Source organism: Heterocephalus glaber, unplaced genomic scaffold, assembly GCF_053883595.1.
Source record: "Heterocephalus glaber isolate CG9 unplaced genomic scaffold, H.glaber_assembly_v1.0 deba00001550, whole genome shotgun sequence".
NCBI lineage: Eukaryota > Metazoa > Chordata > Mammalia > Rodentia > Bathyergidae > Heterocephalus > Heterocephalus glaber.
In genome coordinates, this window is record NW_028258343.1 from 17,481,999 (window position 1) to 17,508,367 (window position 26,369).

Sequence of the window (26,369 nt, forward strand, 5' to 3'; positions counted from 1 at the left end):
TTTATAAGTAAGTACCGTGTACCAAGTGTAAGACCACTAATGAACACTGCAAAGAAAAATTGCCAGTATCAACTATTTGAGAAATAGAAGACTCATAGGCTGTTCAGGTGCATTTCAATATTTATTCCACACACGCTGTTTGCACATACTGTTTAAGAATTCTCTATGAAGAAACTGAACTGAGCAGGTGACTAAGCTGACTAGTCAATTCAAACCTTGACCTTTTAAATAACCTTTGATCACAAGTATCAGAATACATCCACCCCTCTTTCAGACTCAAACCAGAGACATTTATTTTTGACAAACTATTATTTATTAAATTATAAATTTTTTAATCCAAAAGAAAAATGCAGACGAGAAACCTCAGACTACAAGGGCTAGACAGCAAAGCTTATGGGAAGGAATGCCATGAAGTGTGTTACAAAGATTCTCAAATCAAAAGTTATTAGCTGTTTTCTTTACATTTCCATTTCAATAACTTTACTATAAAATTGGTGTTACTCTTCTATTTTTAAACCAAATTCACATCTATCTCCACATTACGTTAAGCTTCCTGCTCATAATGATACCAACATCACAGGTGCCAAATTTTAATAATACTTTTATGCCAATCCATGCAGAAAAATAACAATGCCAGTCAGGTGAGGACCATTAATGCACAGATAATATACACACACTGGCCAAAAAAACTAAAGAAATTTTTTTTTAAAAACTATAAAGAAAGCAGATGTCAAGAAACCTGGGTTATTACTAAACAGGTCTCAACTATTAGCCAAGTTCCTTACATTAAATAATTATTTCTCAATAGAGACATGTTAGACATTTAATTTTTCAGCTTTATCCTTCCCAGACCCATTCCCACCCATCTCCCAAAATGCACTACTAGGCATAAGTATAATGTTATGTGGGCAGAAATTTACAGATAACCATCCAACCATGGGCACGGAGCTGAAGAATCTATTTAAACTTCTGTTACTGTGCACTGTCCATCAGGTCTTCTGGATCTGACGCTCACTGTTCCACCCCCTGCTACTGACCGGTCAGTTCCTGATCGATCAGCTACTGTCTGGTTTGCATTGGGCACCAGTAGTCTCTGTTGGGTCAAGGAATGCTGTGCAGTAACTGCAGATACATCCTCACTATCACTACTGGCATCTGACTCGGTTTCTTCAATGGAGGTGTCTGGCGCCCTGCCTGAAGATGGAGATTCATGGTCTTCTTCTCCTTCTCCCCTATGACTCCTCTCATTTATGCTGTCTCCACTCAGTTGCAAATGAGTGAAAGAGTCTTCCAGAGAAGTGCCTGCATCAGGGGATGGTGTGGCAGGGCTGGTCAACTGCCCATCCACTGACGTCAGGGGCCTCACAGCAGAGGACACTGGAGGCTGGACAGATGCTCCGCTCTGTGCTGACATGCTGTCCGCGCCGTCGGCAGAGCTCTCTCTTGCTAGGTTTACAGAATTTGCATCACAGTCCAGCCTAAGTCCAGCTACTCCCTTCTTTGGTATATCTATTATATCTCGCTTAATCTTCCTGCGACGTCCATGTTCGTTTCTCCTATATTGAACCATATTTTCAAGATCAGCAACATACAGAAACCCAGCAATTAACATTTCAGTGTTCTTTTTACCTTTGGAAAAAGCATCTTCCAGCTCTCTACTAGTGCGCTCATCATACTGCCACCACCCATTTCTTCCTTCGTAATACCATGCGTATTCGCCATTCCCTCTGCTTGCTGCCTTGAGTTCTTCTGGCGACAACAAGGTTGGCTTGTCAAGGAAATCCTCAGGAATTTCTTGACGACAAAGGGCACATCGCTTTCCAAGCCATGAAGCTCCCTTTACACACAGATAGCAGAAAACATGCTTACAGGGCAGACTGACTGGGTGAACACATGTTTGCAGACAAATGGCACATTCAGGAACAGTCAGAGAAGGTGCAGCATTAGAACAGGACTCGTTTGCTTTCCTATTCGTAGGAAGCATGTTTATTGAGTGATCGATTTCACCACAGCCAGCCATCCTAAATGAGAAAAAAAGACATAATCAATTTATATAGAAAATCTTTTTGATTCTTGTGTGTCTTCACTTTTTGTTTGTAGGAAGCAATGAACCACAAAAATATTAAACAAAATAAGCTATATATACTATTTCTGCTCAGACACAATTTATCAGAGAACTAAACATAAGTGAAGCATTTAAAAATGTTCGATCCATTCTAGACGACTTTACAATCAATTGGAAAGACAAACAAAACAGTCACTCAGGTTACAGTTATGGCCAGCAACAATTTTGTAGCCTTACAGGACACTGCTAGCAATTTTGCCATAAATTAATATACGTTTGATACTTGGCACGTAGACCATACAAAATTAAGACTAAAGCCAAAACCCAAGAAGTTCCTGAGTCTTGCTGTATGTCATTGCAACACTGGATCAACCAGTCATTTCTGTCACACATGACCTTTTCTTCTCTGAAACACAAATGGGTTTTTCTTGTCTTTTTTTACTTTTCTAAGCTATTTTCTCATCTCCCTGTACTCTTTTGGATGACCTCATCTATAGCCATGACTTCAATCATTAGCTTGATAAAAGTAGCACAAATTGGTGTCACTAATCCAGACCTCTCCCTTCACCAAAGACCTGTATTTATATTTTTAATGGAGGACACCTGAAAGGTACCCAAAAAACCCCTCATAACCTGCTTCCTTCTTGCTTTCTAAAGCAGCCCCCAGGAAAATACCACTGTTACTGAAGCCAAAAAACCATCCCAGAAAATGCCTTTTTCCTATTCCTTTTCATCCAAATCATCAGTATGTTTTACCTCCTACATATCAATTTTGTCCAGTATATCCCCTGAACCTGCCTACTATTATCTCTAGCCTTCCCTAGCCACCACTGCATAAGCCTTCCTCCTTACTTAAAAGTTGATTTTTAAGATAAAGACCAAAATCTCTAAAGAGTCTATTACACCCTAGCCTCGGTTCATAGCAGACTTCTCTGGATCAGGCCTCTACCCAGAGGGGCTACTCCCCCCAGGAACAGGATTCCTCTGTATGGAACACTCCATCCTCATCTTCCCTTTCTCGGGGGCACATGACTACTCTCCTTTCACCCTTCTCGAGAAGGCTTCCAGACTAAGGCTACTATCCTGTCCACTAACTCCTACCATGCACTCCTCGTTCTTAATGAGAACTGCAATGCAGCATTTATTCCCGTGAGTACTGTGATGTCTGCCCTCCCCAAGGCAGGTGTGCTTTGTAAAGGAGGAGACAGGCCACTTCTGGCTTGTCCACACACTTCCATGCAGAATTTAGCAACATTCTCTAAGAAAAGGAGTATGTTTTTCAAATAATAACATGAATACAACATGGTATTATTAAATAAATATTTAAGTGATACTAAGCTAGACTATCTGATCAAAACTTTTTAAAAAACATGTACTCATACCTAGCTTGGCAATATATAAAAATTCTGTCCATGTACTTAGAGATCAGGCCTGAAGAAGCACACTGAAAAGAACTACATGGGGCCGGGGATTTAGCTTAGCGGTTCCGCTGCCTGCCCTGCAAGCGCCAAGGACCGGAGTTTGATCCCTGGTACCAAAAAAAAAAAAAAAAAGAACTACACAATGAAAAGCTGCAGTCAGCCAGGGGAGAAAGGATAACTTGAGCTGAGGCAGTTGTTACATAGTTAAACCAATGCCAGACAAGAAATTAAAAAAAAAAACCTGACTCTTAGTCTTCCTTATTAATTACATGCTCTTAATCACTCAGGTAAACCTTTAGTCTAAATTTTCTTTCCTGCAGGAATTTACAAAACTCAAGAGTGGGAAAAATTAACCCACAAAAAATTTTGTAATCACTAAAACTCCATAAAAGTTAGTCATATAAAACCAAGGGAGAAAATGATATGAACATAATGCTGATCTGAAGGGGGGCAAGAGAAAAGACAAGGTTTGTCGCACTGGATGTTCCGAACTTAAACACTGATGTTTGGAATGTCCACCTTATGGATTCAGATAAGCATTAAATATACACCAAGGTCCACATAGAGTGCCAAGTATGGAGACATCTAAAGATGAGTAAGACATACACTGTCTGTTAAACAAGGAAACACACATACAAGCAGATATTCAGAATATGCAATAATCCAGGTGTGTTAAGATACTATAAGTAACGAGAGAAAGAGAGATGAATGAACAGGTTTGATAAAGTTTGGGGTGCAAGAAATGCTGTGTAGAGAGGGAGTCCAGGCAGAGACATAAGTAATGTGATGAGAACATACTATGAATCAACTTCAAAGCATGAATACAGTAAGACACACTGCCATTAACCCCCCTGAAAATACTCCATCGCTTTGAGCACACTTTTCTCCTCGTTCTTGCCACTTTCTGAAGCAGTTCTGAGTCCTCTTTCATGTTTTTTTATGAGATGTGATAAAAAATATAGAGTGCTTCTGCTGTTTTCTATCCAACAAAAGGGCAGGCTTCTAAAAACATTATGTTGAGTCCGCATCCACATTCACCGGACCTGGCACCATGCAGTTTTGGCTCTTCTCTAGTCAAAATGATGATGAAAGGTGAACATTTGAATCGATTCAGGACTTTGAGAAAGCTATGACAGCACAACTGAAAACACATGGAAGACGACTTCCAGAACTGCTTCAGAAAATGGCAAGAACTATGGGGTGTGTTTGAATATTGTGAGGGGGATTAATGGAAATGTGTCTTTTACTGTAGTACTGTATCCCTCACCCCTCATACACAAGGCACTGAGTCACATAAGCAATGGAATCAGAAAAGGTAATCAGAAATTAAATTACAAAAGCCTTATTGTGCTCTGATAAAGAAACTGGACTTGATTTTTATCCCACAGAAATAAGAAACCATACATATTTTTAAAAGGGAAAAAATGACAGGAGAGTAATGGCAAACAGAAATGATGGTAAAAATCTCAAAGATTTGAAGCCATTACTTAACTGCTGTTTAACATGAATGACAACCTATCAACTAATTCTGCCATTTTAAACACAGAATATTTATAATTTAATTACCATAAGGATCTTACTTTTTGTGCAAGAACAAGCCCTTTAAAAACGGGACAGTCGGCCGGGGATTTAGCTCTGTGGTTCTGCCGCCTGCCTCACAAGCGCAAGGACCAGAGTTCGATCCCCAGTACCAAAAAATAGATAAATAAAAATAAAAATAAAAACAGGACAGTCAATAAAAAATCTTTATACTAGTCAGAAATTGGAAAACAACATTCTTAGGCTTTCATCACAGCACATCCAATCTCATACTTTCACTGCTTTTTCTTCTTCCCTGGCTCCTCAATAAACAAAGGTTCAAAATGCTAAGTCCTTAAAGATTTCAATTGTCTGAAAAAGAAAACAACAGTATTTCTATAGAAGAAGCAATCACAGAAATGCTCAATTTCCAAATTCTTTTGCAATGCTTAATAACAGTATTGATTAACTCCTTTACCAGCAACTCTAGGTTATAAAAATTAGCAAAGTGCAACTTTTCCTAACCCATGAAAAGTTCTAAATCAAGAAGTAGAAATTTTTAATATGTGCAAGGCACTACAGAAGCTTTGAAGTATTTTGCCTTGCCTCCACAAACCTTTTAACTTAAAACAACATGAGTTACAAGTCAGAGCATTTGCTTCTCACTTGTCAATCACCCCATCGATGCCACCCTCCCCACCCTGAGACAATGGGTTGTGTGAAATTCCTGAAAATCTTTTTCAAATTTCAGTGTCCAATTTTTTTAAAAAGTACAGCAATCAACTACAAGTAATAACTGAGGACTCTGTTGATAATTCTATTCATAATGCAAAATCGAAAAATGGGCTGATGTTCACTACTACTTTGGAAAAAGCAATAGCAACATCTTATAAAACTACATGACAAACTAGGCACCTTATGTGCAAATGACCTATTAAAAATTTGATAAATTTAAAATTTAAGTAGTTAAGAAATACGAGTCCGGCTAAATGAAAACTAAGTATCCAACACATCACCTGGATGGATGTTATACTTTTAAATACACAATCCTAAACACTTCCGGTTATATTTAAGTAATTTTGATACAAAACATCAATTTTCCACCTTATCTATAGAAAGTTTTCCACCAAAACCAGTACTTTCAACCCTGCTTAATATGATCAACATTTCCTTTAACTTACCTTTGCATTCATGAATAAAGCTAAACATGCAATTCTGAAATGTGAAAAACAATCACAGTGGACACTCGACTTATGACCAGCCTGACACACGGACAACTTGGATTATGACAGGAATTTTAGTTTTAACTTGTGACTAAAGTCTTGAGTTATGAGCCAAATGTCGGCTGCTTGTGCTTCCAGATGGTCTCAGATACAGATTTAACCCTTAGAGAGTTCTGGAAGGAACATGACAGCATCCTTTCCTGTGTGGGGTTCACTGAGAAATCCTGGGCCGATGTCTCTCTAAGGACACTGAGATCTGCCTTTGAGAAGCTTTGAAGGCTGTGCAGAGGAGCCTGAGCCTTCAACTGACCATGAGTTACAACCAATCCTCATGAGTGCACTGAGTTGGAAAGTCAAGGGTCCACTGTATGACTATCTCAGGGAACGAATGAACTGTAAAAACAATACACTGGGAAAGGTAAAACGATTCTGTTTGAGCAGTTATTCTGGTTCCCTCATCACAGTGAACTAAGTCGGACAAACTTCATCAGAAAACAAACAAGGTACATTATTTCATATGAAGCTCTCTCAACTATCAATTTGCCAAAGAAAATTTTAAATTCAGATCCTCTGTAGCTACCCAAGTATGCTGTCAGTCTATCATCTACCCAGAAATGAGGAGAAATGTTTAGTAATACTTTTTATAATTCTAGATGAGGCATCGGTAAGACACAGAGACAATATACAACAAGATAAAAACAGCTACCTTAAGCCACTAACTTCCATGTAAGACATACTTCAAGGCTATTTTTATTACCATTTCAATCTACCGTGCACAATCTTTACATTACTTTTCAATGATCTCAGAAAAGGTAGAAAGTCAAATGTAGAGGGATCAGACCGATGTGTAAATAAATGTTCTCCCTTATTGGTTTTTTTTTAGGAAATGTATAATACTTTACTGTTTTAATTCTTTTATACCATGTGTTGGACAACTCAGATAATATGTTAATTGATTTATACAATTCCTTCAAGTCTACCTAAAAACAGACCACAATTAAATGAGAAAGAGGAGATTCCATTTTACCATACATAAGGCCATAATAGTGTGAACCACCATTTCGTGAGAGAAGGAAGATACCCACTGTCCAGTTCTGAAAGAAAGCTTCTGACTAGTTATCCAGTAGACTCTCCACTCTTCAATGGGGAAGATGATGCTTGTATTTTTAAAAATCTCTACAAAGCTCACATACAAAGGCAGTACATCCTAGATTTGTGACTGATATGAGCACTTAAGGCTATCATTTTCAAGTATAAGTGTTTGGTGTTCTATTACCCAATCTGTGCAATACACATAGCTGTCAGTACAAATCATAAAAATTAACAGAAGCCTACCAAAAATAAATCATAACTTAGGCAAGAGCAAGTTAAATGTAAGGAAGGCTAGGGGAAATTAGGGATTAGATTATGAATCTCTAAACTGCATTAGGTGGCTCACACTTTGTCTAGCACTACCATCTGTTGTGTGGGATCTGGAACATGGCAGATCCACAGCAGACCAAACAAAGAAGGTAGATTAGGTAACAGGACCAGTCATTGAGAATGTTCACCTCTAACAGTCCTAAGGTCTGTTCCTCAGATGATGATGAGAAATGGCTCCAGTACCACATAAGCTTCACAGATGAACATGAAAAAATTGTTTCCATTTTTTTTTTTTTTTCAGCAGAGCCTTTCACCTTGGGACAAATACATACTGCCCCGGGGTTAATTAAATCAACATTATCTCCTTCTGGCTTAATGGAATATTGTGAACTGTAATACAACTGGAGAGAATAGGAAGCCAGCAGTATTCTGTTTAACTTACATTCTGAGAGTGTACATAAATTGTGGTTCTGTAACTTCTGCTATAGGTGTGATATCTGTATCTGAAAGGTGACAACAGTTTTATTACAGAAGCAGCTGCTCTGTTTTAAATTTCATGTAACATGCTTAGATTCTAGGTCTTGCCTCTTTAACATAAATCAATGTTCTCTTGTGTTTTGGTCAGCATACACAGTTCTCATCATTTGATGTATACAGCCAATGTAGGAATTTTTTTTAAATTACCAGCTAATTCAGAGAGCTAAATTGAGTCCATGATTATGGCAAAGTCTGACCCAAAATTTTAATTTGTAATTTAGCATGTATCTCATAAAATGTGGGGAGCATCAAACTAAATCTACAATTGTCAGAAGTCTTGTTACAGTTTAATGCACATTAACTGTGTACATTTTTAGTGTTAATGATAAATGCAGTTATGACCTTATTACACTTTTGGCATTCTTTAAGAAAGCATTTTAAGCTTTAGTATAGAAATATTTAGTTTACATTTAACTTGTGCTCAGGTAATAATAAACGTTTGTTTGGTTTTGATCTCATACATTGTGTCTTCAGGTAAGGCCCATCTCCTGTACACTTGGAGCAACCTTTGGCTATGTGGCTGGGTTTGTTATTTCACCACTCTGGATATACTGGAATAGAAAGCAACTTACATACAAGAACAACTAACTGGAGCAAAGGGAGAAGATATTTCTTTGTGCAGATTCCGTAAGGGCTGTGCAGAAATGTATATGGTCAAAGCCAAGCAGTCCCGTTTACAGCACTGTTGTTTTTTTTTTAATGTAGCTTCAACATGTGATTGTAGCTTTTTAAACTATGAAAACCCTGAGAGACTGTACCTTCTAGATGAAATAAAGTATTTATAATAGATTGTGGCTTCAGATTCTGTTTGCTGCTTCTTAGACCTTCAAGGAACATTCTTAATGGACTTTATAGAATTCTGAGGACAGGTTTTTGTTTTCTTTCAGGTTTGAAACTGCTTCATTACAAGAGGTCTGGGTATCACTGTAGCATTTCGTATGCTTTCTGAGAGAAACTGACAGTTTTCTTGGCCACTGAAGTTGTTTTTCACATAATCAAACAACAGTTTATACATCTTGATCCTATTCTTTTTTTAACTGTATGTTTCTTTGGAGTTAAAATGGCTATATAGCCTCATCAAAAACAGTCTTCAATCCCCTCTGGGTTAAAGCTGCATGTTCGACATAGCAGCGTGCTCCTCTCTCTTTAGCTAGTTTCTGTCCTTGTTCCACACATACAGGTTTTTCTTTCATACCATTCAGCCTCGCTAAAGTGTGGGGTCATCCCGGAGATCAGTCTGAGTTCCTCCTATTAATGAAAGGGTACATCTGGTGCAGATCCCTTAAGTTCCATACCCACTCTTCTTTCACATTCTGAACCAAGGCTGGACTGACCATGGAGACGCATACGAGGGAGACATCGATCACTGGCTAGGACAAAGGCCTCGGATGACCACAGTCTTCCTGTCCCCCATGTCAGAGTCCCAGGAGGTACTGCTTGCCCCCCACAGTGACGCTGACGGCGTAGTGGTCGAAGACGGTGGGCACGTGCTCCTCGGGAGGCTTAGCAGGATCCTAAGACCAGCTGGCCCGGGGCAGACGGCCCCTTATTGCTTCTTGAAGAGTAAAGATTTAATAGAGTTAATGCTAATCCAATTATTACCTTGACTAATAAATGTTTTCCACAAATCATTTTGGAAAAAAAAAGGAACTTATTTCTAGTTTACTGAATTAAAACATAGAAATTTATAGTTAAGTTAGTCCAACCCTCATAAGGGACATAATAAAATATAAACTCACTTCAAAGACTTTTTTTACTAATTTTTCATGTGACATAACTTTCCAGCATAAATCCCATTTTTATTCCCATAAATTAATTATATTTCTATGAGATAAATATGTGTCATTTAATACTTGTAAGTCTTCTCTGTCCATTGAGGAACATAGACAGAATTAAGGGAAATCCCCAAGGACTCAAATTTTGTTGACTCTTCTTGAAGATGTCTAGTAATAGTAAAATTCTTATAAACACAAACAGTCTTCGATAGCATCTGTAGTAGCCAGCAATAAAAGTCCAGATACTAAAACTCAGCATTTTAAAGTCTGGTTAAGAATCAGACTCTTATACACACTTTCCTGTATAAAATACTAACCTTCCAACGGCCTTCACTTCAGTCTGCCTCTGACTCTTCCTCAGTTCAGTCATGTCTAATTATCAGTCCTCTTTCAACCTTCAATAGTTTTCTACTGCATACATAATCTAATCGAAATTCCTAGGCAATGGCTTTCAATACTACTGACACAGCCTTTATAATACAACAGATTTAGTTTAATCTTTGCTCTGTAATTTATTCTTATTATGTTCCCCTAGGTCATCATTTCCCAAACTTTGCTAAAGGTTGGAACTAGCTATTCTGCTCTTTCCTGGACATTTGAACTCAGGAGTCTGGGTTAGGGTCTAGGAAGCTGTGTTTTAAGTAACTTCCTGGGGAATTGTCAGAAACATTTGGGAAACACTGACCTACGCAAGTGACTTACTCTCCATTTCTTCCTCAGTAAGTGAGGCATTCCTATCATATGTAGGGACTAAATTCAGTATTTCAAGTAAAACATCCAATAAGCACCTGGTAATACAACAAGTATTAAACAAGTGTTCATTCACCTTACTTCTGGTGTAGTTGACCTTGTTTTTAAACTTGGTTATTCCCTGACCCTATTAAAGCCATCCAGGAGATGTGTGCCTCGGGTACAGCAAGCTTCAGACATGGCCCTATCCCAAATCCCTCCATCTTGCATGCACTCTGGAGATGACTGCCTCCTCTGCCATTACTTCCAAAGTCCCAGAATAGGTCAGCCACGGACTGCTCCTTCCCTACACAAGCAGCGTCCCTTGCACTTCTTGGGTCAGTACAGGTGGGCTCCCTCCTGTGCTCTGGCCTTCTGTTCTGCACACAGGCCCCAAGAAAGCCTTGTTGGGTAATTTTACGACCTACTGGATGGGTTCCACTAAGACTTGGTAACACAAAGGGCTATCAGCTCTGACAGTGACTGACAGCCAGAGGACTGCTGGAGAGTTCAGAGAATGACAGAGCAGCAGAGCCAAGAGCAGGGAGACCTGGATAGGAAGCTGCAGAAAGAGCACCAGAAAGCTACCAAAGGAGTACAGGCCAAGGAGCTAACAGGGGCAGCTGGAAGGCTCCAACAGCTATAACACCAAAAGCTGTAAGATTAAAGCTGTAATAGTAAGAGCTAAGAGGCACAAGCATGCAAAGCTTGGAGCTCTAACAATAAGGGCTAAGAGAGTCACTGGCATTCAGAGCCCAGAGCCCATCAAGGGAGGTTCACTGCCAATTCATGATTTCCATCTGAACTGAGCAAAAGAACTTCCAGCCAAGTGGTGACATCCAAACTAAGAATGATATGGTGATACTTTTATCACCAAAAATTAGAGTCATATGTCAAACTAAGAGAAAGTGAACCGATATCTACAAAGCTTACTCTTATTCAATACTTTCAACCCTAATCCCCAAGTCTTTGAAAGTCAATAAGCTGTTCACTGCATTTTTCATGAGTGACATCAAGCTAGATAATGTTCATCAATTGAGAAGACAGAACTATAATGTTCACTGTGGGAAATACTTCATCAATAACAGAACAAAGTTCAGTACGAGCAAGAACACAGTATTCTAATACTTAAAAGCATATTACACAAAAAGAAACAATATGAAAATATAATTAAACTGAATTAGAGTGAATCAAAATGAATTAAAAAGCAGTAATTTTTTCAAGTTAATTTTTTCTTTTATGGTACCGGGGATTGAACTCAGGTCCTTGCTCTTGTAAGGTAGGCAGCGGAACCACTGAGCTAAACCCCCAGCCTAAAATTAATTTTTAAAAATTGATTAATTTTTAAAAATCAGTCATGGTAGGAAGAAATTCCTTAAATTTAATGAAACAAGTTTCTAGTAACTAGTAATTTTACAGCTCGTAAGTTTCTCTTATTTTTTAAAATTAATTCTATTGGTACATTTTAGGAATACAAGATAATGACATTCATCATTGGAAATTTGCACCTTTACATAATCTCTCTTGGTTCTTATTATTTCCCCATGGCCCTGCCCTTCCTTCAACCCCTCCATCCCTTCCTATTTACAAAGATTTTGTTACATTTTTTCATTTTCTCACATTAATTCCATTCCCTTCTATCCTTTCCCCTACCCCTCCAACTTCCCCTTTGCCCCTTTTCTTCCTATTTCACATTACCTATTATATGTTTTAATCCTTATTTACACTTTCAGTTTCTCACACTAGAGAAACTATTTGGTATTTACATGTGTGTCCTGTTTATTTCACTTAAGAGTATTGCCTCAATGTGCATCAACTTAGCTATAAATGTCTCTAATTTCTCTTTTGTGGCTGAGTAGTACTCCATTTTACAAAAACAAAAACACACATTTTCTTTATCCAGTCTCCAGTTGATGGGCAACTGGGCTGTTTCCAAGTTTTAGCTATTACAAATTGTGGTGCTATGAACATGGGTGCACATTTATCATTGAGATATAATTCTTTGGGGAAAATACTCAGCAGGGGAATAGCTGGGTATGATGGAACTTCCAGTCTTACTTCGAGGTATCTCTATACTGATTTCCACAGTGGTTGCACCAGTCTACACTCTCACCAGCAGTGGAGCAGGGTTCCTGTTTCCTCAGCCACGAATATTTGTTACTGGTTGATTTCATGATAGCAGCCATTTTTTCTGGGGTGAGGTGGAATCTCAGTGTTGTTTTCATTTGCATCTCTCCAATGACCAGTGATGCTGAAAATTTTTTCATGTTTATTTTCTACTTCTACTTCTTTGTCTGAGAAAAATCTGTTCATTTCAGCTGGATTGGGTCTTTAAATTTGGGAGGTCTGATCTTTTTAAGTTCTTCATAGATTCTAGATAGTAGACCTTTGTCTGAGGAACAACAGGTAAAAATTCTTTCCCACATTGTGGGTTGCCACTTCACACTGTTGGTGGTTTCTCTTGCCATGCTGAACCTTTTTTTTGGGGGGGGGGGGTACCGGGGACCGAAATCGGGTCCTTGTGCATGTGAACAGAAGCTTTTTAATAAGAAGAGATTCCACTTGTTGACTGTTTGTGCTAGTTCACAGGCAACTGAGGTTTTGTTCATAAAATCTTTTCCTATACCAATGTTGAGTTCTACCTAACCTCTGTTCCAGCCGATTCAGCATTTGTTTTGATATTTAGATCTTTAATCCATTTCAATTTTAGTTTAGTGCATGGTGAGAGATATAGGCCTAGTTTTAATCTTTGGCAAGCTGAAACCCAATTTTTCCAGCACCATTTATTAAAGAGGGTATTTTTCCTCCAGTGAGGGTGTTCGGCTCCTTTGTTGAAGATGAGGTGCCTGTGTGTGTCTGGAGTTGTTTCTGCATCTTCTAATCTGTTCCACTGGTCCTCAGGTCTGTTTTTTCCAATACCATGCTGTTTTTATCACAGTAGCTTTATAGTACAGTTTCAAATTGGGGGTTGTGATACTGCCTGCTATGTCTCTGTTGCCTAGAATTGCTTTTGCTATTCTAGATCTTTTCTTGTTCCAAATGAATTTTTGGATTGTTTTCTCCAGGTCTGTAAAGTATGCTGCTGGAATTTCAAATGGGATTGCACTGAATCTATACAGTAGTTTTGGAAGTACGGCCATTTTCACTATGTTGATCCTTCCTACCCAGGAGCAAAGGATGTCTTTACATTTTCTGATATCATCTTCAATCTCTTTTTTCAGAGTGCTTAGTTTTCAGAGAAGAGGTCTTTGATTTCTTTTGTAAAGTTGTTTGGATGCTATTGTGAAAGGAATTGTTTGCTCTATTTCTCTCAGTGAGTCTGTTGTTCGTGTAGAGGAAAGCTATGGATTTTTGTGTGCTGACCTTGTATCCAGCTATTTTATTGAGTTTGGTTATTAAGTCTAGAAGAATTCTGGTGTTCTTCGGGTCTTTAGAGTATCATGTCATCTGCAAATAATGACAAATTTGACTTCTTCATGTCCTATCTTTATTCCTTTTCTTTCTCTTGCCTAATTGCTGTGGCTGTTTCCAAAACTATACTGAACAGGAGTGGTGATAGTGGACATCCTTGTCTTGTTCCTGATTTTAATGTGAAGAATTTCATTTTTTGACCATTCAGAATACTGGCTGTTGATGGCTTTTATCAGATTGAGGTAGAGACCATCTATTCCAATTTTTTGTAGGGTTTTTATCATAAATATATGTTGTATTTTCCAGTGCTTTTTCTGCATCTATTGAGATGATCATATGGTTTTTGTCCTTCGCTCTATTGATACAGTGTATTTCATTTATTGATTTGCATATGTTAAACCATCTCTGCATCCCTGGGATGAATCCCACTTGGTCAGGGTGTATGATCTTCTTGATGATCTTCTGCATTCTATTTGCCAGTATCTTATTAAGGATTTCTGCATCTATGTTCATTAGTGAGATTGGCCTATAGTTCTTTTTTTCGGTTGGGTCTTTCTCTGGTTTGGGGATCAAGATGATGCTTGCTTCCAGGAATGAATTCGGGAGTATTGCTTCCCTTTCAATTTCATTGAAGAGTTTAAACAATAGTGACAGTAGTTCCTCTCTAAATGTCTTATAGAATTCAGCAATGAAACCATCAGGACCCAGGCTTTTCTTAGTTGGTAAGTTTTTAATTACATTTTCAATTTCAGTGGTTGATATTGGGTCATTTAGAATTTTTAGGTGGTATTCATTCAACTTTAATAATTCACGTGTATCTAGGAATCTGTCCATTTCTTCTGTATTTTCCATCTTATTGGCATATAAGTTCTCAAAGTAGGTACTGATGATCCTCTGGATTTCTGCTGAGTCTGTTGTAATTTCATCCTTTTCATTTCTAATTGCATGGATTTGGGCCTTTTCTTTCCTTTTTATGATAAGGTTGGCTAAGGGTTTGTTGATTTTGTTCTTTCGAAGAACCAATTCTTAGCTTCATTGATTTTTTGTATTGTTCTCTTAGTCTCCATTGCATCCATTTCTCCTCTGATCTTTATAATTTCCTCCCTTGTATGAGCTTTGGGTTTGTCCTGCTCTTCTTTTTCTAGAAGCTTGAGGTTCAGCAGCAGGTTATTTAATTGGGCTCACTCTGCTTTCCTAATATAAGTACTCACTACTATGAATTTCCCTCGTAAGACTGCTTTCATTGTGACCCATAGATTCTGATATGTTGTGCTGGAATTGTCATTTAATTGTAGGAACTGTCTGATTTCTTCTTTCATTTCCTCTGTGATCCATTGCTTATTCAGAAGTGTGTTGTTCAATTTCCATGTGTTTATGAAATTCTTGTGGTTTCTTTAGTATTGATCTTCAATTCCATTGCACTATGGTCTGATAATATAAAACAGATAACTTCAATTCTGTTGCAGTTCCTTAAACATATTTTATGAACAAGTATGTGGTCTACTTTGGAGAATGACCCATGTGTAGCTGAAAAGAATGTGTATTCTGATTTTGTGGGGTGGAACACTCTATAAACATCTGTTAGCCCGGGATTTAGCTCAGTAGTTCCGCTGCCTGCCTCACAAGCGCAGGGACCTGAGTTTGATCCCTGGTACCAAAAAAAAGAAAGAAAAAAACAAACATGTTAAATTCATTTGTTCAAGAGTTTGACTGAGTTCTAGTATTTCATTACTTTTTTGTCTAGTTGATCTGTTTGTAACAGTGGGGCACTGAGGTCCCCTATTACTATTTTATTAGTGCTTATATGATTTTTCATGTCCATTAGTATTTGTTTTATTTAGTTGAGAGTACTAGTGTTTGGTGCATATATATTAATGATGTCATCTCTTCCTCTTGGATTGTTCCCTTTACAAGGATGTAGGTTCCTTCTTTGTCTCTCTTAATCAGTGTTGGCTGGTTTGAAATCCACTTGATCTGAAAAGAGGATAGCTACTCCTGCTTTTTTTCACTTTCCTGTCACATGGAGTATTGTTTTCCACCCTTTAACTTTCAGTCTATGAGTTTCTTTTTGAATTGTTTCTTGTGTGCAGCATACTGTTGGATCTTGCTTCTTGACCCATTTTGCCAGTCTATTTCTTTTGATCGGTGAATTGAGACCATTAACATTGATGGTTATAACTGATATGTACTGACTTATCCTTGTCATATGACTTTTTCTTTTTGTTGAATTCTCCCCCTTTGCTTTTAATTTCTTATCGTGCCTGATGAGTTCATTCTGCAGGGCTTCCTGGGGTTGTGATCCTCATTGTCTTTGCCTAGGATACTGTCTAAAAATTTTTGGAGTGCTGGTTTGGTATTCATGAAGTTGCTCAGGTGCTCTTTGTCATGAAAGTATCTTATTTCTCCATCAATTTTGAAAAATAGTTTTGCAGGGTACATCAACCTGGGTTGGAGGTTGTTTTCCTTTAGGGCTTGAAATATGTCATTCCATGCTCTTCTTGCCTTGTGTGTTTGTGTTGAGAAGTCTGCTGTGATTCTGATGGGCTTTCCTTTGTAAGTGATTTGTTTCTTTTCTCTAACTGCTTGTAGGATTTTGTTCTTCTGTTGGGTTTCTGGAATCTTAACAATTATATGCCTATGTGTAGATTTTTTTTTTGATCAAGGCTAGTTGGAGTCGTATATGCCTCACTTATCTGTATGTCAAGTTCTTTTCCCGTGCTTGGGAAGTTTTCTGCCATTACTTCTGTGAACATTTTTTTTTAATGTCATCTGCACTCTCTCCTGTTTCTTCATTGACTCCAATTAGTCTGATGTTATTCTTCTTTGCATCATCTAGCAGCTGCTGGACTGATTTCTTGTGGTCCCTGACAATTTTAAAGAAATTTTTCTTTACCTGGTCACTAATTGCAATCCTATTTTCTATATGTGAAATTCTGTCCTCACATTGCTTCATTCTGCTGCATAAACTTTGAATGGAGTTTTTAATCTCCTAGAAATCTGTTTGCATCTGTTTTGTGGATTCTATTTGTTTCCTATGTTGGGATTCCATCATGTTCCTCAGCTCCTCTATTTTTTTGTCTGTGTCATCTCTAGATTTATTAATCACGTCTTGCACTATGGTCACAAACTCTGCTATTATCTGTGAAATTATTTCTGATTTCATTTTTCCCAGATCCTCTTTTGCTGCCAGTTCAGGGAGTCCAGGTGGTTGAGTATCAGATTGTTCCATCTTGTTGCCCTTTGGAGTTGCTTTACGTGATCTGGAAGTCTGGTTTTAAGACTTGTTTACATGTCTTCTCATTTCAAAGGGGGTGTGTGTGTGTGTGTGTGTGTGTGCGCTCTGCTGGTGCCCATGTGGCTCACCCTTCAGCGCTGGGGGTGGCTCTGCTCCTCGGCCTTGGGGACAGTGGTACAGCAGCCCAGAAGGCTTCTCCTAGACGCTGGGGGTAGCTGTGTTCCTCAGTGCTGGGGGTGTGGTACAGTGGCTTGGAAGTCTCCTCCTTGGCACTGGGGGCAGCGGTAAGGTGCCCCAGAAGGCTCACCTCTTTGGCCCTGGGGGCAGCTCTGCTCCTCAGTGCTGGGGGCAGTGGTAGGGTGCCCCAGAAGGCTCACTTCCTTGGTGCTGGGGGCAGCTCTGCTTCTTGGCGCTGCGGTTTCTCTTAATTAAAAAAACGTGACACTTCTGTATCTAACCTGGTGATTTAATTATTGTGTAAAGAAAAGGCAGAATCTAGAGGCCTCAGAGATTATGCTCATGTTTTATTTAGCCTATAATAAGCAAATTCCTGTCTGGAGTTTCACTTCTTATAGAGATTTTTCCCTATGAGATTTTTTTCAAAATATTACAATAATAATTTAATGTGAATAAAATTGCTAATTTGATAAAGCATCTACAAATCAATACAAAATACTTTGCATAGTTAAAACTAAATTTGACAGACATTGGATTTACTGTATTTTGTACAAATCCACTGCAGCTTTGGAAACTCCACCCTATACTTACATTTGTGTTGCAGATCTAACAGGTGCTCCCCACAAAGACAAAGCATCTTGTTTAATAGCAGTCAGCTAGCTGGCAGCATTTTTCTTCCACTGCTGGTTCATTCTCTGTGCTGCAAAAGAAAGTTCAACTTGAACTTCTCTAGACTAATTAGGAACAACGTAAGTAGTCAATCATGTATAATCTTTGACAAAATTTATTGGCAAGTTTTATCTTGAAAGTCAAATATAAATAAACAAAGATAAGGATGCTAGCTTTTATCACTGCTATTCAACACTAAAAGTTCTAGCAGAGCAATAAGATAGAAAGGGAAATAAAAGCATACAAACTGGCAAGGATGAAGTAAAAAAATAAGTGTCTCTATTCCTACAAAGAATAAAAATCCCTCTATTCTCTATATAAAGAAAATTCTCAAAGAACTCCAAGAAAGCTAATAGTATCAGCAAAACTGCAGGTTACAAATTTTTCTCAGGTATCTCTTTCTCTCTTACACACACACCAAAAACAAAAAAAAACTAAAAGCTTGGTTGTGCTTCTATATGCTACTTGTAGTTAATAATCCAAAAAAGAAAACCAAAGAATCAATTCCATTGATAGTAACATCTAAAAAATAAAATAGCTAGGAATCAACTTAACCGAGAACTTTCACATTGAAAACTATAAAATATTACTGAAAGAAAAAAAAGCTAAGTAAGTGAAAAAACAGCCATTGTTCATAGATTGGAAGACTTAGTATGTTTACACAAACAATACTACCCAAAGTGATCTACAGATTCAAATAATTCCTATCGAAATCTCAACAGCCTTTTTTGCAGAAATTGACACATCAATCCTCAAATTCATACCAATCGAAAGAGACCCCAAAGAGTCAAAATAACCTTGAAAAAGAAGAAAAAAAGGTAAACAGCTTTCACTTTCAAATGTCAAAACTTTACTACACAGCTACCACAAGCAACACAGTATGTTACTGGCCTAATGACAAACACATGAAGAAATGGAATAGAACTGAGAATCCAGAAATAAAATCATCTATCTAGCACCAACTGATTTTTCAGAGTCAAGTCCATTCAGTACTCCCTTCAATAAATGATGGGACAACTAGATTTCCACTTTTAGAAGAACGAAACCAGACCTCCATTTACACCATCAACAAAACTAAAGCGGATCAGTGATCCAAATATCATAAAACTTTTAGAAAAAAATATAGGGGAAAATCTTCATGACTTTGGAACTGGCAGAAGATTTAGACATGCCAGGCGTGGTGGCACATACCTGTAGTCCCAGATCTTGGGAGACTGAGGCAGGAAGACTGCCGCTAGTTCAAGGCCAGCCTGGGCTACATAACGAGACCCTGTCTCAAAAAAACCCAAAACAAACAAAAAAAGCCCAAAAAATTTAGATATGTGCAATCAAAGAAACCAACAGAAAAATTGGACTTAACAGAATTAAAATGTTTATAATGTATCATCTCCTTGATACTAAGTGAAGAAAATCAGACACACATAAACTTAAATAGTGCATGGTTTCTCTTATATGAGAAACCAATATATAAATAAAGTGCAAAATAAATGAAATATAATAGGAAATAGTCTTGTCCATATACATTTTATTTCTGAAACAAACACTGGGGCTTAATGGAAGATAAACTGAGGCAAACTTGAGGCAAAGCAGTTTCAAAATAATTTATAGGAATCTTCTAAATATCCCATATTTGGCCACTTAAAAAAAGTTATGATTATTCTTTAGAACTGTTTCAGAATTTAAATGAAGCTAAAGCCACAAATATTAAAGTAAAAGCTCTGTCACATATATATCAGAACAAAAGTGTTTTAAAACATTCTAGTTAATCCAAGGGGATGCAGTTCTCTCATTCTCTTCTTTAACTTTAAGACTTGAGTGGATTCAAGCAATTTTTCAACAAAATAATACATTATTTGAAAATGTCTTTTATAGATTAAAAAAAAGAACAGGGGTCTATTCTGCAATAAAAATCAGCCAAGCATCTTCTATGAACAAAGACATTTTCCCTCAATTTGATCCTTCTTTAATAGAACACCTTCACCAACATCCAGGATTAGTAGTAAACAAAATATATCAGAGATACAATCCATATTCCATTCTGACCTTTCTTTACATTAACAAATGCCCTTCTCCACAAAACATAATCAAGATATATTTGTTCAACTCGACAGTCCTTACTTTTTTTCCTCAAGTAACTATAAGAACACACTTAGAAATAAATGCCTTCCACCAATTTTCAGTATCTTGATGATTTCATTTCTTCCCTTGAAAATCTTTAACAATAAAATTACTACCCTGTTATTGCACTCTTAAAATTACTTCACTTCGGGCCGGGGATTTAGCTCAGTGGTTCCGCCGCCTGCCTTGCAAGCGCAAGGACCCGAGTTTGATCCCCGGTACCAAAAAAAAAAAAAAAAAAATCACTTCACTTCAAATTATGCATTATTCTTGCAAAAACACAAATGTAAATCACATAACCTGGCTCTTCTAGACTGCAATTTAGTAATACTATTCCACCAATATATCCCTAAGAGTTCACAGTACATACAATTTTTTTTAAATCTTGCATTGCTGTGGTGAATTTTTGAATTTACATATCCCATGGATAATTTTCAAAGCACAGACCAAATGGATAATGAAAGTTTGGAGAACAAAATGACCTAAATGTTTGCAGCAATCTAGATCTTCACCATACAAAGTTCAGTCCCCAAGCAGCAGTATAGGTCTGACCTGGGGGTGCCTCACACATGGTAATCTGAAGCCCCACTCGAATCCCACAGAATCTCTGGGTGACACATATCCATCTTCAAGTGAATAAAGCTATGGTAGACCCACCACATCACTGCATCCTCAAAACAATCTGTGAAATGGGACTACATTCATTTATAAAGGAGAAACTCCCAGCTCAAAAGGTTAGTAATTTACCCCAAATCACAAACCTATCAATATTGTGAGCTGGTATTCAAGCTCAAGTATACTGTATCTTGAAAATCCTTTCTAGATCCAAAATTTTTTGTTTGAGATACTCAGGATTGAACCCAGGACCCTAACAGGCAAGCATCTGACCAATGAACCATACCCCCAGCTGTAGTACAGATCTAGAATGTTTTGCATATTAAAATGTTTTAAATATAAAACTGGCAAATTATAAGACTCATTGGAGAGAAAAAATGAACTCCATGGTAATGTACCTATACCTTTCTGAACACAAACACCAGAGTAATTGCATAATCTGTTCTGTTCAGAGATGAGAGGTTTTGTTGGGCCCAATTCTGTCAAGCTGACCCATCAACTATAACCTCTATACATTACAATGACAACTGGGAACAAACCAGAACCTACTTGTAATACTGACAACAGTCATGTGAAGAAGCCCTCAGAAAGCTCACATTATCTGAAGCCAGAAACTTTTAAAAAGTCCACGGTAGAGTGATGTTTTTGTTTTAACCTCAGGAGAAAGACAGAACAATCTAATTTTTTAAAAGGCTGGAAATAATTTTGCCAGCATAAATAATTCAGGTATACATAATTCCTCACGCAGTGATTGATGTATAAATTATACACCAAACTGAATACAATTTTCTACTAAGTTACCTAAGACTTGAAATTACACTACTCTCTTCTCAGTAATTGTAGAGAAGATTAAATTTCTAACTATATAAAGGGGCTTAGGGATTATTCATGAATTTAAATCTTAACCAACTAAATAAGTATAACTGAAAATAAAAAATAAGCTATTTATAACATGTCACACTGAAGAAATTTATATTCCTATATATTGTACTGTTTTCTATGAAAATATCTAGGATTAATTACAATTCCACTTTTCAAGTCAGTCCAAGCTCCAAAAAAGTTTTTCTTCCAGATAATAGCTTCATGTATCATTTTAAAAGAACTAATCACAAAGATGAACATACATCAACAAAAACAAAAATATCAAATTATACATATTTGAAGACTTCCTGTACTTTTCCAATTACTATAACCTATAATAAAAGTTTACCTTTTATTTAGTCAATATACACAAAACAATAAAAGCTCTTAAAGGAAAAACATGTCAAATCTTCCAACTTTTGGCACACAACTAAAAACATTAAAAAATTACGCCAGAAAGAGGAGCAGACATCAGATGTGATTCAGCAGACACATCTTTAAATTTGCCAAATATAGCCACATCCCATAATGTATCCATTTTTAGCCTTCATCACCACTGTTAAAAATCAGCTTGCAAACTGGGGGCACTGGTGCATTCCTGTTATCCCAGCTACTCAGGAAGATTGCAAATTAAATGCCAGCCTGGGCAATTTAGTGAGGAGCTTTCTCAAAAACTTAAAAAAAACAAAATAAAAAATCAGCTTGCCATAAAAAAGTACAAGTCATACTTGGAAACAACTTAAAACTCATTTTAGCTAAATGGAGTCAAATATTTATTTATAAAGAATTCCTTATCACTTCCTTTAAAAAACATTACCTTCTGGCAATATGCATACTACTTTCACAATTTCATACTTAAACATTAAACCTTGAGCACCGCCCTCAAAGTGGGCTTTGCATTTCATTTCACTAAAATATGAGATCTAAATGTGAACAGATACTATCTTTTTTTTTTTTTTTTTGGTACCAGGGATCGAACTTGTGTCCTTGCGCTTGCAAGGCAAGCAGCAGAACCACTGAGCTAAATCCCCGGCCGCAGATACTATCTTTTAATAATATCATACAAGGAAGTTTCATGGCCAACAATTCTGTAAATAAGAAAACCTCTGGCTAATAAAATTGGTAACCTTGGTCAAGTCATAAAACCTGTCTTTGTTACTTCACCCTCTTCTACACTTCTGTAATTCTAAAAGCTCTGTCAGGCGTTTAATAAGTTTTGTTTTAATAAACCCAAAAGATAATAGGTCATGAACACTACACAGAATCTACAAACGAGCAATAGGTAGCTGTAGCCCAGTGTGAGTTTCTACACTCACAAAGAATGTTCCTAATCTAGTATGTTTCACAAATCCAAATTCTTTAGTCTAGATGTAACCAGGCAAGGGAACAGAAACATCCATCATTAACACTGGAGAGGGGAGGTACTCAAATCCTGAAGCAACAGTGTTGGGCATTTCACGCTAGTATAGTATATAGGTTTCAAAGAAAATATTCTTTAAACAGATCAACATGACAAGAAAATTTTAATTCGATGTTTCTTTGTCTAAGTCAACAAATCACCCTAAATGCTTTAAAAAGTCTGCTTATTTCTTTTGACAATTCAAGTTGGTGGAAACTGAAACATTTTACCAGTTGCTGCACATCTCCTAAAAGAAAAAATGTTATTTCCTTTTCAGTTCCTTTTATCTAATGACATTTGGAAAAAGTTTTCCTGATTATAATTCTACCATGTTCTTAAAAGACCAGCCAATAACAGTTGTGTATTTTCATTCTGTGCACAACTTACACTGGGCCATCTGACATCGAAAGTCTAAATCCAAGTGCTCCACTTAAAGATATCCAAGGCCAAAACAAACTCATCCATAATCTATTTCTTTTGTATCATGAAAAAAAAATTGCCCTCGTGATGAGCACCATAATCTGTTTCCGAGCGAAATTCACTATTCATTTTTGCTGATTTACTTCACCTATTTTCACGTGTTTTTAGAGCACCCAGACACTCCGGATACTGCTCAAACAATATCTGCTAGTCAAAACAAAACCAAAAAACAGCAAAGCCATCACAAACCAGATTGTGTGGGTCATTGTCTTAGTGTGCCCTAAATGTGTCGTATCTTTTTGAGAAACTGACAGATTAATTCATTAAAATGTTCTAAGTCTTCCAAATTCTGTGTACACTGCTTTCAATGCCCGTATAATACCTTCACATCCCACTTGAAAAGTCCAACACAAGGGGTGGGGGAGGCTGGCACTTGAAATGTCAATCAAATCGCTCAAAGAACAAAGCCTTTTCTATCATCTCTTGGTTTTTCCTCTCGGTCCTACAGTATTTCAGTATTTAAAAAAAATACAACTTCAAATGTTCAAACTTGAGAAATCAGTGCTCCCGAAAATGGTACCTAGGGGGAAAAATAAAAAAACAGATCAAAATGATCAACAAGAAAAAAATATCTAAGTGCCGGGAATCGCTGTCCGCTTCACAGTCGTGGAGGTTTCTCCGCGAAGAGGGCAGTCCCCGGCCGCACTCCAGCCACAATGTCACGGTCTCCCTCCCTGCAGACACCCGCGGAAAAGCACCAGCGACAACAATGGAGGCCCGGGCTCCTCCGACGGGACGGCGGCCGGGCCCCGCGGGTTCGGGCGGCTCGGGGACCCCGCTTCCGTGACAGCTCGGCGCCGCGCTTCGCAGGCCGGGCCGGGCCGGGCCGGGGGCGGCAGGCGGGGCGCGGCTCCGGGGGAAGCGCGGGGCTGTCCGGGCGGCTGGCCCGCCGCGTCGAGCTCCGGGGCGGGTCCTGGGGCGCGGACGCCACCGGCGCGGCCGGGAGGCCTGACAGCGGCTCCCGGACAAGCGCCGAGCCCCGGCCGCGCCCGCCCGCAACCACCGCCCCCGCCCCGCCCCGCCCCGCGCCCGCCGCACAGGCCCCGCGGACAAGGGCCCCGCCCCGCGAACCCGGGGGCGCCTGGCTTCGCGCGGCCCCCTGTGAGGACTGCGCCCCGACGCCCACCTCAGCCACGGCCGCAGCCGCCGCGCAGCCTTTTCTCCTCGGCCTCGCAGTCCGCAGCCGACGGGGACGCGCGCGCCCGTCACGTGACCGCGGCGATCGGGAGCGGGGCCACAGCCCCGCCTGGCCTGTGCGCGCAGGCGCCAGCGCATGCGCATGCGCAGCCGTGCCCCGCTTCTTGGGCTGCGCGCAGTGCTCTACGTGGTTCGTGTCCGTAGACCCAAGGTCTTCCAGTTTGCTGTCCGCCGACGAACTGGGGCGGGAGGCCCTGGCAGTAGGCAAGCGCACCAGAGAGAGATTTGGGGTGCAGGAAGTAAGACCTACGTAGAACCAGGAAGGTGTGGTGCTCAAAACCCCGGCTTTGTGACACTACCCCCCCAATGCCCTTGGGCGCCCAACTTAGTTTTGGGTTAAACAGCCCTTTGCAAAAGTATTCTCTCAGAAAAAAAAAGTGAAAAGAAAAAAAAAGGTAAAGACAGAAGTCCTCCAGGACGTGGCAATTCTTTTCACTTTCTGACTGGTTAAGCGATTTAACTGAGGAAAAATGGATTTTATTGTCCTTTTGAATCCATTTTTAACACAGTAGGGCATTAAGCTGGAGGAAAAAATGAATTAGTATAAATAAGAATCTAAAATTTGAAGGAATTAGTTATTTTTGATGGCACACCAGTTTTAAACATCAAAACTCTTAACAGAATTGTCCATTTCGTTTCAGCATGTATACTGCCTTTTCCAGAACTGAGTAACTTTTCATAATTCGTAGTAAACTGAAAAGGATGGAAGAGCGTGCCTTTCTAACTTAAAAGGTAACATAACAGCATTTCCTTAACTAGGTTCTTGAAATGGGGTCACATTTTGAGATGTCAGATATTTCATTCAAAATTAGAAATTTTCAGTGCCTTTAAATGTACAAAAATATGTGCATTTTATTTTGTTCCTCTTAAATCAATTTATCTTAGGGTCCTTATTCATGTATGTCAATATACAAACCAGTTTCTTGAAGGATGCAGTGTATTTCAGTGATGTTTTCTAATGTAGGCATTACTGTTTTTTATATAGCTTCTATGACTGCTGTAACGTAATATGTATGTCCTCCAGTTTTAGTTTAGTTCCCTGTCTTGGCCTCTTCTTAGCCACCCAGTTTTACTCTTCCACATAACTTGTAAACAAATAAATAACAAAATTTTAATTTATAGAGATTCCAGCTTGAAAAGATAATACTAATGACCAATGGTCCATGCACATGCTTTACACGTATACATTCATTTAAACTTCACAATAAGCTATGAGTAGATCCTATCACTATTACCATCTTACAGAGGCTGGGATTTGAATTCAAGCACAGACTGTAGGGGTTCTTTTACTCTATCTCTTCATCTTACCCATTAGGAAACAGATAAAACAAGGTTAAATGACTTGATTAAAGAGTTTGAGATAGAGCTTGTATCAGAACACAGAGTTATTTCCTGGTCCTTTTAGGAAAATTTTTTTGCAGCTCAGTTGTTCTAAGTGCATGTTTAGGAGAGATTGTCTAAAAAGTTATATTGTATCTGTCCATCTGTTAGCTTTCTGTTACTGTGACGAAATAGCAGAGATACTAAACTTTTAAAGTGGAACGAGTTTATTTGGCTCATGGATTTAGGAGTTTCAC

The 26,369-nt window shown here is 38.4% G+C and overlaps 1 protein-coding gene and 1 long non-coding RNA gene across 10 annotated transcripts in view; one reads left to right on the forward strand and one right to left on the reverse strand.

Moving 5' to 3' along the window:
* Positions 1-102: 102 nt before the first annotated feature.
* Positions 103-24,823, reverse strand: Rnf146 (ring finger protein 146). Of its 8 annotated transcripts, XM_021259219.2 has the most exons (5): positions 24,722-24,823; positions 23,918-24,115; positions 18,045-18,153; positions 9,461-9,681; positions 103-2,021 (listed from the first exon to the last, which is right to left on the reverse strand). In XM_021259219.2, the coding sequence occupies exons 4-5, from the start codon at positions 9,484-9,486 to the stop codon at positions 962-964; spliced, it is 1,086 nt and encodes a 361-aa protein (XP_021114878.1). In that variant the 5' UTR covers positions 9,487-9,681; positions 18,045-18,153; positions 23,918-24,115; positions 24,722-24,823; the 3' UTR covers positions 103-961. The 8 variants fall into 8 exon arrangements, with proteins under 8 accessions (XP_021114878.1, XP_087046273.1, XP_021114877.1 ...); XM_087190147.1 differs by lacking the exon at positions 9,461-9,681; XM_021259218.2 differs by lacking the exon at positions 23,918-24,115 and having other exon boundaries at positions 24,722-24,822.
* Positions 24,824-24,889: 66 nt separating this feature from the next.
* Positions 24,890-26,369, forward strand: part of LOC110349467 (uncharacterized) — a 102,683-nt gene continuing 101,203 nt past the window's right edge. Inside the window, exons 1-2 of one of the 2 annotated variants that reach the window (XR_002395423.2) lie at positions 24,890-25,056; positions 25,434-25,524. This is a non-coding gene — a long non-coding RNA (uncharacterized LOC110349467). Of the gene's footprint in view, positions 25,525-26,369 lie in introns of both variants that reach the window. The other variant, XR_015442554.1, reaches the window with a different exon arrangement.